This window comes from Rutidosis leptorrhynchoides, chromosome 6, assembly GCF_046630445.1.
Source record: "Rutidosis leptorrhynchoides isolate AG116_Rl617_1_P2 chromosome 6, CSIRO_AGI_Rlap_v1, whole genome shotgun sequence".
In the NCBI taxonomy this organism is placed as follows: Eukaryota; Viridiplantae; Streptophyta; class Magnoliopsida; order Asterales; family Asteraceae; genus Rutidosis; species Rutidosis leptorrhynchoides.
The window spans coordinates 337421327-337432898 of NC_092338.1; the positions used below are offsets into that span (position 1 = coordinate 337421327).

Consider the following 11572-nt stretch of genomic DNA (forward strand, 5'->3'; position numbering starts at 1 on the left):
TAAAAAGTTCTCAGATCTGGCTGAGGGAGGTTGTATTATTTTCAAACCCTTAGCCGGAAATCACACCTTCTGTGACATATTGTGCTCCTCACGCCCTTTTTGTACGGTAGGGAATAGACTGAATTAAAAAGATATATTTTATTTGTGAATATTTCTTAAAAAGAAAACAAACGGAAATAAATGGAAATAGAAGGAAAATAAAGGAATTGAAAGTATATAATTTATTTTAATTATTACTCGCACATTATTTATCCAAAACACAATCTATTTGTATAACAAACTAGTAACAAAAACAAGCGCATCCATTCATTCAATTCAATCTCTACCGCAACTAAAGGAAATGAAACAAACAACATCATAATTCTCCAATTTTGAGTTCCAACCTTTTCATACACAAATATCACCCTATAAATACACACATGAAACATAGATTTATCCACACACATAGACACTACAATATATGGATATGCAATCCAACAATGTTCTTGTGTTAATGTTCTTGAAACCGCATTGTCTACTTGTACCCTCTTTTTCACAAGATTTTTATTTCGTCTACTTTGTTCAACAACAACAAAACCCAATACCACATGAGTGGTGTATGGGGAGGTGATATTTCATTTCATTTTAATTTTAATTCAATTCACAACACCATCATAAAGTACAAGACCTTTTGATCATAGTATATGATTAAAATATGTGTGTTTTTAGTGGCCATGATCGTATTGTGACTCAAACAAGGTTGTTGCTACCCGAGTACCAGAAAGTCAACATCCAATTTCGGTATTCATAGACTTTGGCCTAATATAAATGATGGTTCATATCCTTACAATCGTGACTCTGACAACCCTTTTGATTTATTAAAGGTTATATTTTTATTATTTTATTTATTCTTTTTGTAATAGTTTAAAACTTTGATTAATCCATTAAAAGTTAATATAACTGATCAATTAAATCTCAGATAGAAGACCTTACAAGCTAAATGAAGTTCGAATGGCCAACACTAACGTGCCTAACTAACAACGGCTAAAATTTTCGAGTCATGAGTGGGAAAAACATGGGACTTGCTCTGAATCCATACTTAATCAACATGATTATTTCGCAACGACACTGAGATAAATCTCCTCCAAGCTCTTTAAAGAACCGGTATTTAAAATTTTATAAATCGAATTATAGTTTTAGTAAAACATATTTTTTCATTGCATGAACTACTTAATGTTACATACTTGTGATAACTAATGAAGTATGATTAATATATAATATATGTATGATGATCAGGAATTCAACGAAATGGGCAAAAGTATAATCTTAGTAGCATAAAGAGCGCGATTACACAAGCGAGTGGTAACACTCCATGGATTGAGTGTAATAATGATTCATCGAGCAATAGTCAATTGTATCAAATCTACTTGTGTGTGAACTCTTCGGCTTCGTGTTTAATTCAATGTCCGATTTTTGCAAAAGGAAATTGTGGTTCCTCCATAAAGTTTCCTAAGTTCTAAACCACAATTTTTACTTCAATTTTATTAAAACATGTTCATTTCTTTCACTTTTTGTACTACTTTTAAGTTGTTTTTATGTTTGTAATATTTTACACACACTGTTGTTATTACTTATTAGTACGAGAACATTTTCCGTTATTAGTACGAGAACATTTTCCGCTTATTACTTTCTGCAAATGGTTCATTTCTCATTATTTCGTGATATATCAATGATTAATTAGGATTTTAGGACTCAAGCGGCTTTATATGTGTGTGTGTGTGTGTGTGTTGGGTAATTTTTAAAGCCCAAATCTGGCCCATTATTGTAGCAGTCCAATTTAAATAAATGAATTTAGCCCAAATTAAATGTTATGAGAGCAATATCAACAACCCACTTTGGATTGAGCCAGGGAACAAATTAAAGGAGTCAGTTTAACTCATACTAACCTGATTTTCTGTTGGTTTTTTCATTGTCCGACGTCCTTTACAGGAATCTCGTCGTAGTTCGTTTAGTTAGTAAGAAGTGGGATTAATAAGAATTGTTTATGTGTCAGATCTGACCATTAAATGCCACATCATGTTGAGTAAGTTTACATGGAATGATTTTTCAAAGAAAGAATCGAGTATGTTTTGTAGTTACATCGAAACCAGACATAATTAATTTGTGGATTTGGGTTTGATAGGATTTTAATTTGGGATGAAGATGAAGGTGAGATGAAGATGAGGGATATATATAATATATAACATAAATTAAATGAAAAGAAAATAGTAAAAAGGTAAAAATACCCATCATGTGCAAAACACATGTACGATGTTAACTATTTGAACTCGCTGTTAATTTTTGGGACCATTATATTGTTTAAAACTTGAGACCAACTATCAGTGTTGCAAAAAAGGGATTAAACGGCGATTAATCAGTGATTAAACGGCGATTAATCAGTGATTAAACGGAAATTTAACGCTTCCGTTAAGTTTAATGTAATTCGCTATAAAAAACGGTCAACGCCGATTAATTCGGTCAAACACGATTAAACGGGATTAATTCGGGATTAAACGGAGTAATTCGGCCAAAAAAAATTTTTTATAATAAAATATTCATTTTTGGAACTGTTATTTTTAACATATTTATATTTATTATATTTATTTATAAAAGTCAATATTGGTCAATACCCGATTAATCTCCAATTAATCTCCGAATTGCCGATTAATCCTTCAAATGTCCCGACCGATTAATCCCCGAATAGCGTTTTTTACAACCTTGCCAACTATGATTGATTTTAACTTAAAGTCCCATCTTGATTTATGGTGCAAAGTTGCGGGACCAATCAAGATATTTTTGCTTAACGCAATTTATCATTTATGCACTTTGTTTGTTTTATACTTAAAAATCCTTTAATTAGTTGTTTTTATTTTATTATAGGTTACTGTAGTAATTGACTTAGTTAAATTAATTAAAATAAATTAAATAATACGGAGTAATAATAATAATAATAATAATAATAATGATAATATAATAATAATAATAATAATAATAATAAATAAATAAATTAATATTATTTACAAAATTAAAATAAGAATTATGTCATCATCATTTGTTAAAAGATTGTATGTTAATTATTTAAATACTTCATAAACTTCAAATTTCAACCATTAATTTGATGATGATGTCACCACCACCAACCACTACCATCACCGACCACTACGACAACCAACCGCTCACCACCACCCACCACATAATCTCTCATGCAAGTACATATTTTTTTTTCCTCATAAACGGTGTTATCAATTAATTGCAACATAAATAATATGAGTAGAAACGTGATAGTAAACGTGAAATCGTAAACCATAATGCGTAAATCGTAACCCGTAATAGTAAACGTGAAAAATGACGAACATAGAATTTGAAATCCCTCACCCATACAAAGGATTTTGAAATCCCATGTTCATGAAATTTAAAATCCAAATCCCTTCTAAAAACTCCAACCAAACATATAATTGAATGGGATTTTAAATGCAAATATTAGAAATCCCTCAAAATTCCGCGAACCAAACACACCCTTAGGTGACGTTTGGTTCGAGGATTTGAAATCCTATCATGCGTTTGGTTCGGGGATTTGAAATCCCGGGATTTGTAAAACATTAATTTAAAATGTAAAAATAAAACGTAAACTGTAACACTCCAGGTAACATGTTCCCCGTAGCATGATAACGTACCCTTGTCTCCCCCGTAGGTTGCTCACGGATTTTTCTTGGCGACCAAACACGACGAGCACTTTCCCAGGAGGTCACCCATCCTGGTAGTGCTCTCGCCTGAGCACGCTTAACTGCAGAGTTCTCACGGGATCTGCTGCGTTTGTGGTCCCAAAACGCGTCATGCTAGAAAAGGTCTCCACACCCTTATAAGGCATGCTTCGTTCTCCTCTCTAACCGATGTGGGACGGATGTAACACGGATGTAACACCCTTATAAACCATAAACGTAGAACGTAACGTAAAAAGTAAAACGTAAAACGTAACGTAAACATGTAAAGCATAAACGTAAACATAAAACGTAAAACGCGATGCAAACATAAAACGTAAAGCGTAACGAAAGTCTAAAAGGTAAACGTAACACGTAAAACGTAAACGTAAAATGTACAAGTAAAACGTAAACTTAAACGTAGTACGTAAACGTAAAACATCAACGTAAAACGTAAACGTAAAAAATAAACCACTAACGTAAAACGTAAACATATCACGCAAACGTAAAAAATAAAGCGTAAACATAAAACGTAAACCGTAATAATAAACGTGAAAAATGACAAACATAAGATTTGAAATATCATATTATTGAGATTTCAAATCCAAATCCCTTTTAAAACTTTCTAAGACTTCATGAGATTTGAAATAAAAAATCCACAAAATCTCACGAACAAAATGCACTCTTAGTTAATTTGGTTATAGTTAATAGTTAATTATTTGTAGTCTGACACAATAAAACGTCACTAAGTCATAATTAAATTTGGGCCAAAAGCCCATGATTTATGTGTTAGAATGATTATGACAAAGATCACATTAGCTTCACTACTCAAAGTCCCCCATTTTAAAACCCAAAACCCCCCTTTCCTTTCCTCGATCTATCTCAGGTAAACAATCTTCTCTCTACATCAAATTTGGGTATTTTCATTTTTTTCAACTGCGCTTTCTTATTGTTTTCTTATTAATTTCCAGCGAATTTGTAAAATTGATGTTGATTCATGTCCATGTTATCAATTCAAATCGATGACATCTATCATGCTAATCTACATTTTAATCTCAAAAGTTCGATTACGAATCACAAGCCAGTTAATCTGATATTGATACCTGATGCACTTATTAAATACGATTCATGTTTCATTATATGCAAATAGATAAATACTTACATATATAGATAATTAGGTATATATACATTGTTTATGCTGTGTATTTTTTAAAATATTTATTAAGAAGCAAAATTGTAGGTACAAATATACATACATTGTGCACATTTGTGACCTAGTTAACATATTGACTGCCACATAATGATTGGCAAGATACAATTAAGTTGTTTTTTGACGGAAAAGTAATAATATCTGGTATCAATGTATGACCACATATTACTTGTTAGACTGTTAATCACATTGACATGAATTCGTGCAAATTTATCATACAATTTGAGTGGCACACTCTACAAATATTTAAAATTGTTATATAAGCATATCTTTTCTGATCGATGCGTACTGCCATACTGAATCAATCTTGTTTGAGGAAGTTTTATCTGTTTATCATCAGAACGTATAACATGTTATGATTTTATTTCCAAATTTTGAAGTGAAAACGATTGAAGACATCTCACAATGGCGACAAAACAGGCGGTTAGATTCGTATCTCGTAGATTTTCAACGAGTGGCAAAGTACTTGGTGAGGAGGAGAAGGCTGCAGAGAATATCTACATCAAGGTAAATCTTGAGTAACTTACTATTTTTTATGGTCATTTTGCGTTGACTGAAACTTGTTCATACGCAAGTTATGCATTCTTAGCATCAGCTTGGTTTGACTATATACTTGCTTTTAGCATTATAAATTTTGAGTATTTTGTTTCTTACACTCAGTTGGTTGGCATATAAATATGGATGTTTATATATAGAAGTAAAGATGCTGGGTACCCTTTACTGCTTTTAGTAGTTTTTTAAACGAGAATCACTATTGCTAGTGACACGTATGCACTCACATATTTCACACGATCTATCTCTTAATCCGTCAAAGATTAGTTATAGACATATGTAGGCAGACTAAAATAGCAGTACCAATTTTAAGTTTGAGAGAACATTTTTTAAGTCATTCAATTGTTCTTTGAAGCGGTTATTATTGGACTATGCTAAGTTTTTTATTTTGATTTTAAATTTTTTTTGTCTCAAGAAAGTATTTGGTTATGCCTGCTTCTAAAGCAAGTAGGTAATGTATATTTACAACTGAGTAAGCGAGAGTGGAAAACAATTTTGTATTATTCTAAGAGCTCCATCCATTATTTCAAACTCGAACTTTAATAAGGGACAATTAGGGTAAAGTAAATTGTTAAGACACATTATTTTGTATGTCATCCATTGTTTTATTTAATTTAGTGTTTGAGGTGGTTGGTCATTTTTGAAATCAAGTTGGGAAAAAAGGCTTTTACACGAAGACTTTATCTTCACGTTCTGTTACTGGCTTACTGTTGATAATACTTTTCATTCAAATCAGAATTGCAAATAAGAATTCAAACTTCTGAACTATCAGTAGACTTTTTATAGTTTTATCTTGATCTGTACAGTTATGATGACATGATGTTAATTTATGATGTCCTTGGTTCTCAAATTATATTCTTTTGGTCCTTTATAATTTTAATTCTCTTCGATTTTACAGAAAATTGAGCAAGAGAAATTGGAGAAGCTTGCACATAAGGTTTCTCTTTGTCTCTGTCTCTTTTGATATACTTCATCTTATAAAAATATTCACGCAACTTTATAGACCGAGAGTTCTCAATGTTGCATTTTTAAGAACCGGTGATATTAATATTGAATCACCAAGACCCATTTATTGTCATTATTAAAACATTCAACTATTAAGTTAACACTTTATCTAGACTTGGTGTTACGTTAGACATTACAACTAGAGAGTGACAGTTTCAACCCGCTTATCAATTATTAGATATAGGTTGTGATTTCTTTTTAATGGGTGAAAAAGGAATATAAATGGAAACGGGTCAAATGACTATAATTTCTCGAAGTATAATCGAAAAATGCATACTACATCCTAAATCAATTATTAGAACTTATCTTATGATGGAAATAAATCAATTCTTATAATCATATTCTCCATAAAATTATTTAATTACTACTGTGTTAATCTCTTAACAAGAGGTGTTTCATGTCAACCAAATCCAAGAGGTGTTAACTGGGATTTAAAAGTGTTTTTGTGATGCAAACTGGGATTAAAAAGTTTTAAGTTCATTTGAGTTACAAGTTACAATAATGGCTATGTATGCATCATCTATTCATCTTTGACCATTGTGGTTGACTTTTCAGGGCTCTAAACCATCCGAAACGCCAGCAGCAGCAAATACGAGTGGTTCGGCAGGTGAAGCAAAAGCAAGTGCACCGGGTCCCACAAAAGGAGTATCAACTGATATCCATAGGAACTATGCAGTTGTAGCTGGGACTGTAACTGGTCTTAGTGCTCTTGGATGGTACCTTTTATCCAAGGACAAAACGACTGAAGAGCTTCTTGATTGAACAAGATTTATTAACAATTAGGTACTTGGCTTCTAAAGTCCCTCAGATGATCATCTTTTTTGGTTCAAGATTCAAAAACAAAAATAAGAGCATTTGTTCTGTTATTCAATTCATATATGATTGGATGGATGTACAATTTGGCAGGATTGTTGTTGTTGCTGCTAACGTTTAATCAAACATACTATAAGACTGAAATTTGTGATTCTTGCTTTGCCGTCATATTGTTAACATCCGTGCTGACTATTACTATTTGATTACCTCTTAAATGAATGGTTGAATGCTGAACCATTAAATGCATTTGTTTTCGATCTCTGAATTACATATGTTGATGAATGGTTCAACATTGAAATACCCTTTTAATTATTAAACACTCAAATCAAAAACACTTATCAAACAACTATATTGTTTTTATTCACGCAAAAGGTTAATAAGGTAATGTTTATTGTTATTGTTATTCTTATGAACTTTATTCGGAACTATTTATCACTTGATCATTTATTTTTATCAAACACATTCCAAGTAAACAAAACTAAGGTTTGCTGGTGGCCCTACGGCCTACAGAAAGAAGGTCAACATGGTCTTAACTTGCCTACAATTCATCATTAGTGTAATCACTACTAATTTGGTTACTTTTATGTGCATTTATTCTTGCCTCTTAAGACATTGGTTTTCTTTTCATATATTTGTGCATCCATAACTGTTTTAAACGGAAGAAAGAAATTAAACTGTAACATGACTGTTGTTGATGTTAATTGGAAAGTAGAAGAGTATTGGGCCACAGTGAAGTGTTTTAATTTATCTAAGCATGTGTCATTTAATCTCTCCTTATTAATATCACATGTTGTGGACCATGACTGATTGACTGTTCTTTATCACTTCTACTGCAAATTTATGTGGTACCTTGTGCTGTTTTACTTGAACTATCTTATATTCAAAAGCTTTATCACCATTTACTGCCGATACAAGTTTGTTACAAAAAGAATGGTGAAAAGTAGTGAATCAATTGCATTATGAACCAACTTAGAACAATCAAGTTCATTCAACAGCCTTTTGGGCTTGTTGATTGATCATCAAACACGAAACTCATAAAGTTTACAACTCTTCAACGATTAACATCAAATTGAATAAACCGTGGTACAAACACAAGTTAAATTTATGAGATTTTCTTCAATAACAAGCGAATTCACAGAGATTAAAACCAAATGCAAACATTATTACTTGGTTTTGTAGTAAGTAACTTCACAAGAAAATGATCAAAAAATGAAACCTATGCAGAAACAAAGTAGTAAAACATTAGAACATTTTCATATAAACTCAAAAACAATCCACTTTACCTTTTCATTCAACTCAACGCCATCCTTCGATCCTTTCAGTTTGTGCGTTTATCGACCTCAGATTGATCATCCCTTTGCTCATGTCAACTAAAGCTTGATCCTTTTCTTGATTACTTGACTGAGTTTGACCGGGCCATACACAGAAATCAGGCCCATCAGATTCTTCATCTTCTTCATGTGTTTCTTGCAGATTTGGATTCAATCTTGGCCCTTGATCACCGTTTTCATCCGACGGTTCTCGAGGTACGGGTGGGTACGATTCCACAACACGATCCTCACGTTCACGAAGGGTTTTCGCGATGAGCGATTTCAGAAAGTTCATTACTTGAACCGCATACATCAATGCATTTAACGGATCCGCCATCTGCACACACACAAAAATCAAAGTCAAAGTCAACTTTTTTCTTCACAAGTGTCAAACTAAGCACTATGTTCAGTTCATAATCTCATATATACAAACCTGTGTCATATTTGGGGCGAAAACCATTGCAATATTGTGTGAATTCATCTTGTTGAGATGTTCGTGTTGGACGACATCAGCCATCAAGTTGACAGCCCAGTTGAGCAGGGCGGTTTCGGTTGGCGGCAGAAGGCGGCAAAGGGCAAAACAGTCATCTTCTGTTTGACACTGCATGACCTGTTCAGGTGCGAGCGGGTCCAGCACCCCAGTTGGCAGTTCTCGAAACCAAGCCTGCATGCAATCAAATTTAAATTTTAATTATTATATTATTTTTACAAAATCAAGTTTAATAATGATAATGATAATACTAGTTACTTACCTTTATAAGACCTGCCAAACAGTGCACATCGATACCATCAGGAACCACACCATGGTTCAGCTCGTTTCTCAGATGCTCTTCTTGGTTGTTATCTGGGTTGATTCTGAAAATACCTTCAGCCTACAAATGTGTCGTTTAAGGTCAGTCAAGTGGGTTTAAATATTGAATAAGAAACAGGGCAAACAGGTCGTTTGAAGCATAAAAAGAATTTTACAGACCTGCAGGCCACCTAGACTATATAAACGCTCTTGCATAAGAATGAGTATAACGGGAACACTGTTTCCTCTAGAGTCGTATGACAACTGCATTGATTCAGTCGAAACACCAAACACAGTAGCACTACATATCGAAACAAACAAATTGTTAGAGATAATAACAATGAATTGAACAAGATGATAAGTAAATAGAATAGATAAGTGTTGAAATTTCTTAATATTTATGTTTTAGCTTCTCATAAAAAGTATGTTAGATAAGTTGATTAATTCAGGACTTAGGCCTTAAAGATCAGAACAAGCCACAAATTATCAAGATCGATAACACGGTAAACATTTTGCTTGATTATAATCGTATTAACAAGAACTGTCACAACAAATTTAACATCATTCGATATGAGGGACTTAATCAGAGTTTCACAATCAATAGTCTTCATAACTTTGATCATGTCCAAATGAAGATTTTAACTATAATCTAAAAAGCACATAAATCTGATTCGTTGACAGGTGTTTAAAGTTACTGCTAACCATACACATAATCAAGATAAATATGAAAAACAATATATATATATTATTATCTATAAATCAGATAATCATATTTCTAAACAATAATTATTGAAATGTAAACAAATTTAAACAGCGATTATTAACGTTTTACGAAATTAACAGCATATGATATGAAAATCATGATAATCATATGAAATCATCCAAATTTTAACAATTAAAAAACCATCACATTTGATATACATGCATACAAAAACATGATCACATCAAGAATCATAATCTTGATTATGTCCAAACAAGAACTATATCAGAATGTAAATACAGTTCAACAGCATAAAAATATACAAATAAAAAATAATCAGATGAAATCTTCAAACTTTTAGTATGAAAAAATACCCATCAAATTCAATTTATAATATGCAATTATACAAAAGCATGATCAGATTAAAATAAATACATGACAAGAAATGTAATGTACCTTGCACTAGGGGCTCTCCTGAGGACTTCAGGTTCAAATTCAACAGGTAAACCAAGAAACCCATTAAACCTATCAAAAGTTACATGTGCCACGTGGCGCACATCAGTGGGCCACCCTATCTCCATACCAGAAAGATCCAAACTTTCTTCTGCCACCGTGTTCTTGTTTGAATTAACCTCACTATTTGATGAACCCCAGAATGATTTCCTAAACAAAGTTAACAAAAGTGCTAATAAAGATAATGGGTTATTATTATTGTTACTATTGTTATTTATTCGTTCATTCACATTAACATTTTCTTCTTCAGAGCTTGTAACCCTAGAAAACCCCTGTTCACAATTTTGATTCAGAGGATGATACAATGTGAGATCATGAGCTTCTAAAGAAGATGAAGATGATGATGATGAAGAAGAAGAGGGTGAATGTAGGACTTCTGTCATGGCTGTAAAAAAAACAAGAAATTGGGGTTTTGTAAAGTTTGAATCTTGCAAGATTCTTGAGTAGAATAATATTTGTTTATGATTCAGAAATTATAAAAAAATGGTGTGGGTGATATTGGAATGTGGAAGGCAGGTTTTGGGGGTTAAAAAGATGAAATTTTTATGACAATGGAGAAATGGGTAAAAATTGAGTGAAAAATTAGGGAGGACGTGTGTATCATGAAGTTGGATCTTTTTATTTTTATTGTTTATTTGGGTATTAATTATGTTTTGATGACGTAAATACTAGAGTTGATTTTTCCTTTTTTTAGGAAAGAGAGAAAGATCTTGCCCTGAGTTAGTGGGCTGGTGGGGAGCGAGTGAGAGAATTAGTATTGTTAATTATAATAAATAATCACATAAAAATATGAAGTATGGTTTCCAAATCTTGTAGGTTGTTTCTTTTAATATCACTTAATTTTGGAACATACATTCTCTTTTTTAACGGCCAAAATTGATATTAAAAAACGCTCTGTAAAAAGACGCTAAAAGAAACAAATTAGTTTTAGTGATGTAAGCTTTTTGTTGATGTAAGCTTTTG

General features: G+C 32.3%; 2 protein-coding genes and 1 pseudogene across 2 annotated transcripts; 2 read left to right on the forward strand and 1 right to left on the reverse strand.

Moving 5' to 3' along the window:
• The first annotated feature begins 460 nt into the window (after positions 1-460).
• LOC139856084 (ribonuclease 1-like) lies at positions 461-1499 on the forward strand (annotated as a pseudogene).
• Positions 1500-5285: 3786 nt separating this feature from the next.
• On the forward strand, positions 5286-7466 carry LOC139855868 (uncharacterized protein At2g27730, mitochondrial). Its single transcript, XM_071845110.1, has 3 exons — positions 5286-5433; positions 6377-6415; positions 7039-7466. Exons 1-3 carry the CDS (start codon positions 5332-5334, stop codon positions 7243-7245), a joined length of 348 nt encoding a protein of 115 aa, XP_071701211.1. The 5' UTR covers positions 5286-5331; the 3' UTR covers positions 7246-7466.
• A 1109-nt stretch (positions 7467-8575) lies between these two features.
• On the reverse strand, positions 8576-10992 carry LOC139855403 (rho GTPase-activating protein 5-like). The gene is made up of 5 exons (XM_071844619.1): positions 10553-10992; positions 9577-9697; positions 9359-9478; positions 9040-9270; positions 8576-8943 (listed from the first exon to the last, which is right to left on the reverse strand). The coding sequence occupies exons 1-5, from the start codon at positions 10990-10992 to the stop codon at positions 8593-8595; spliced, it is 1263 nt and encodes a 420-aa protein (XP_071700720.1). The 3' UTR covers positions 8576-8592.
• Positions 10993-11572: the final 580 nt, after the last annotated feature.

Excerpts from the sequence above, each read along its gene's own strand:
- LOC139855868 (XM_071845110.1), top strand. The coding sequence starts at position 5,332 with ATGGCGACAAAACAGGCGGTTAGATTCGTATCTCGTAGATTTTCAACG. Across the intron at positions 5,434-6,376 it reads CAGAGAATATCTACATCAAG|AAAATTGAGCAAGAGAAATT; the intron begins GTAAATCTTGAG and ends TCGATTTTACAG. Across the intron at positions 6,416-7,038 it reads TGGAGAAGCTTGCACATAAG|GGCTCTAAACCATCCGAAAC; the intron begins GTTTCTCTTTGT and ends TTGACTTTTCAG.
- LOC139855403 (XM_071844619.1), bottom strand. The coding sequence starts at position 10,992 with ATGACAGAAGTCCTACATTCACCCTCTTCTTCTTCATCATCATCATCT. Across the intron at positions 9,698-10,552 it reads AGGAGAGCCCCTAGTGCAAG|TGCTACTGTGTTTGGTGTTT; the intron begins GTACATTACATT and ends TTCGATATGTAG. Across the intron at positions 9,271-9,358 it reads GTTTGGCAGGTCTTATAAAG|GCTTGGTTTCGAGAACTGCC; the intron begins GTAAGTAACTAG and ends GATTGCATGCAG.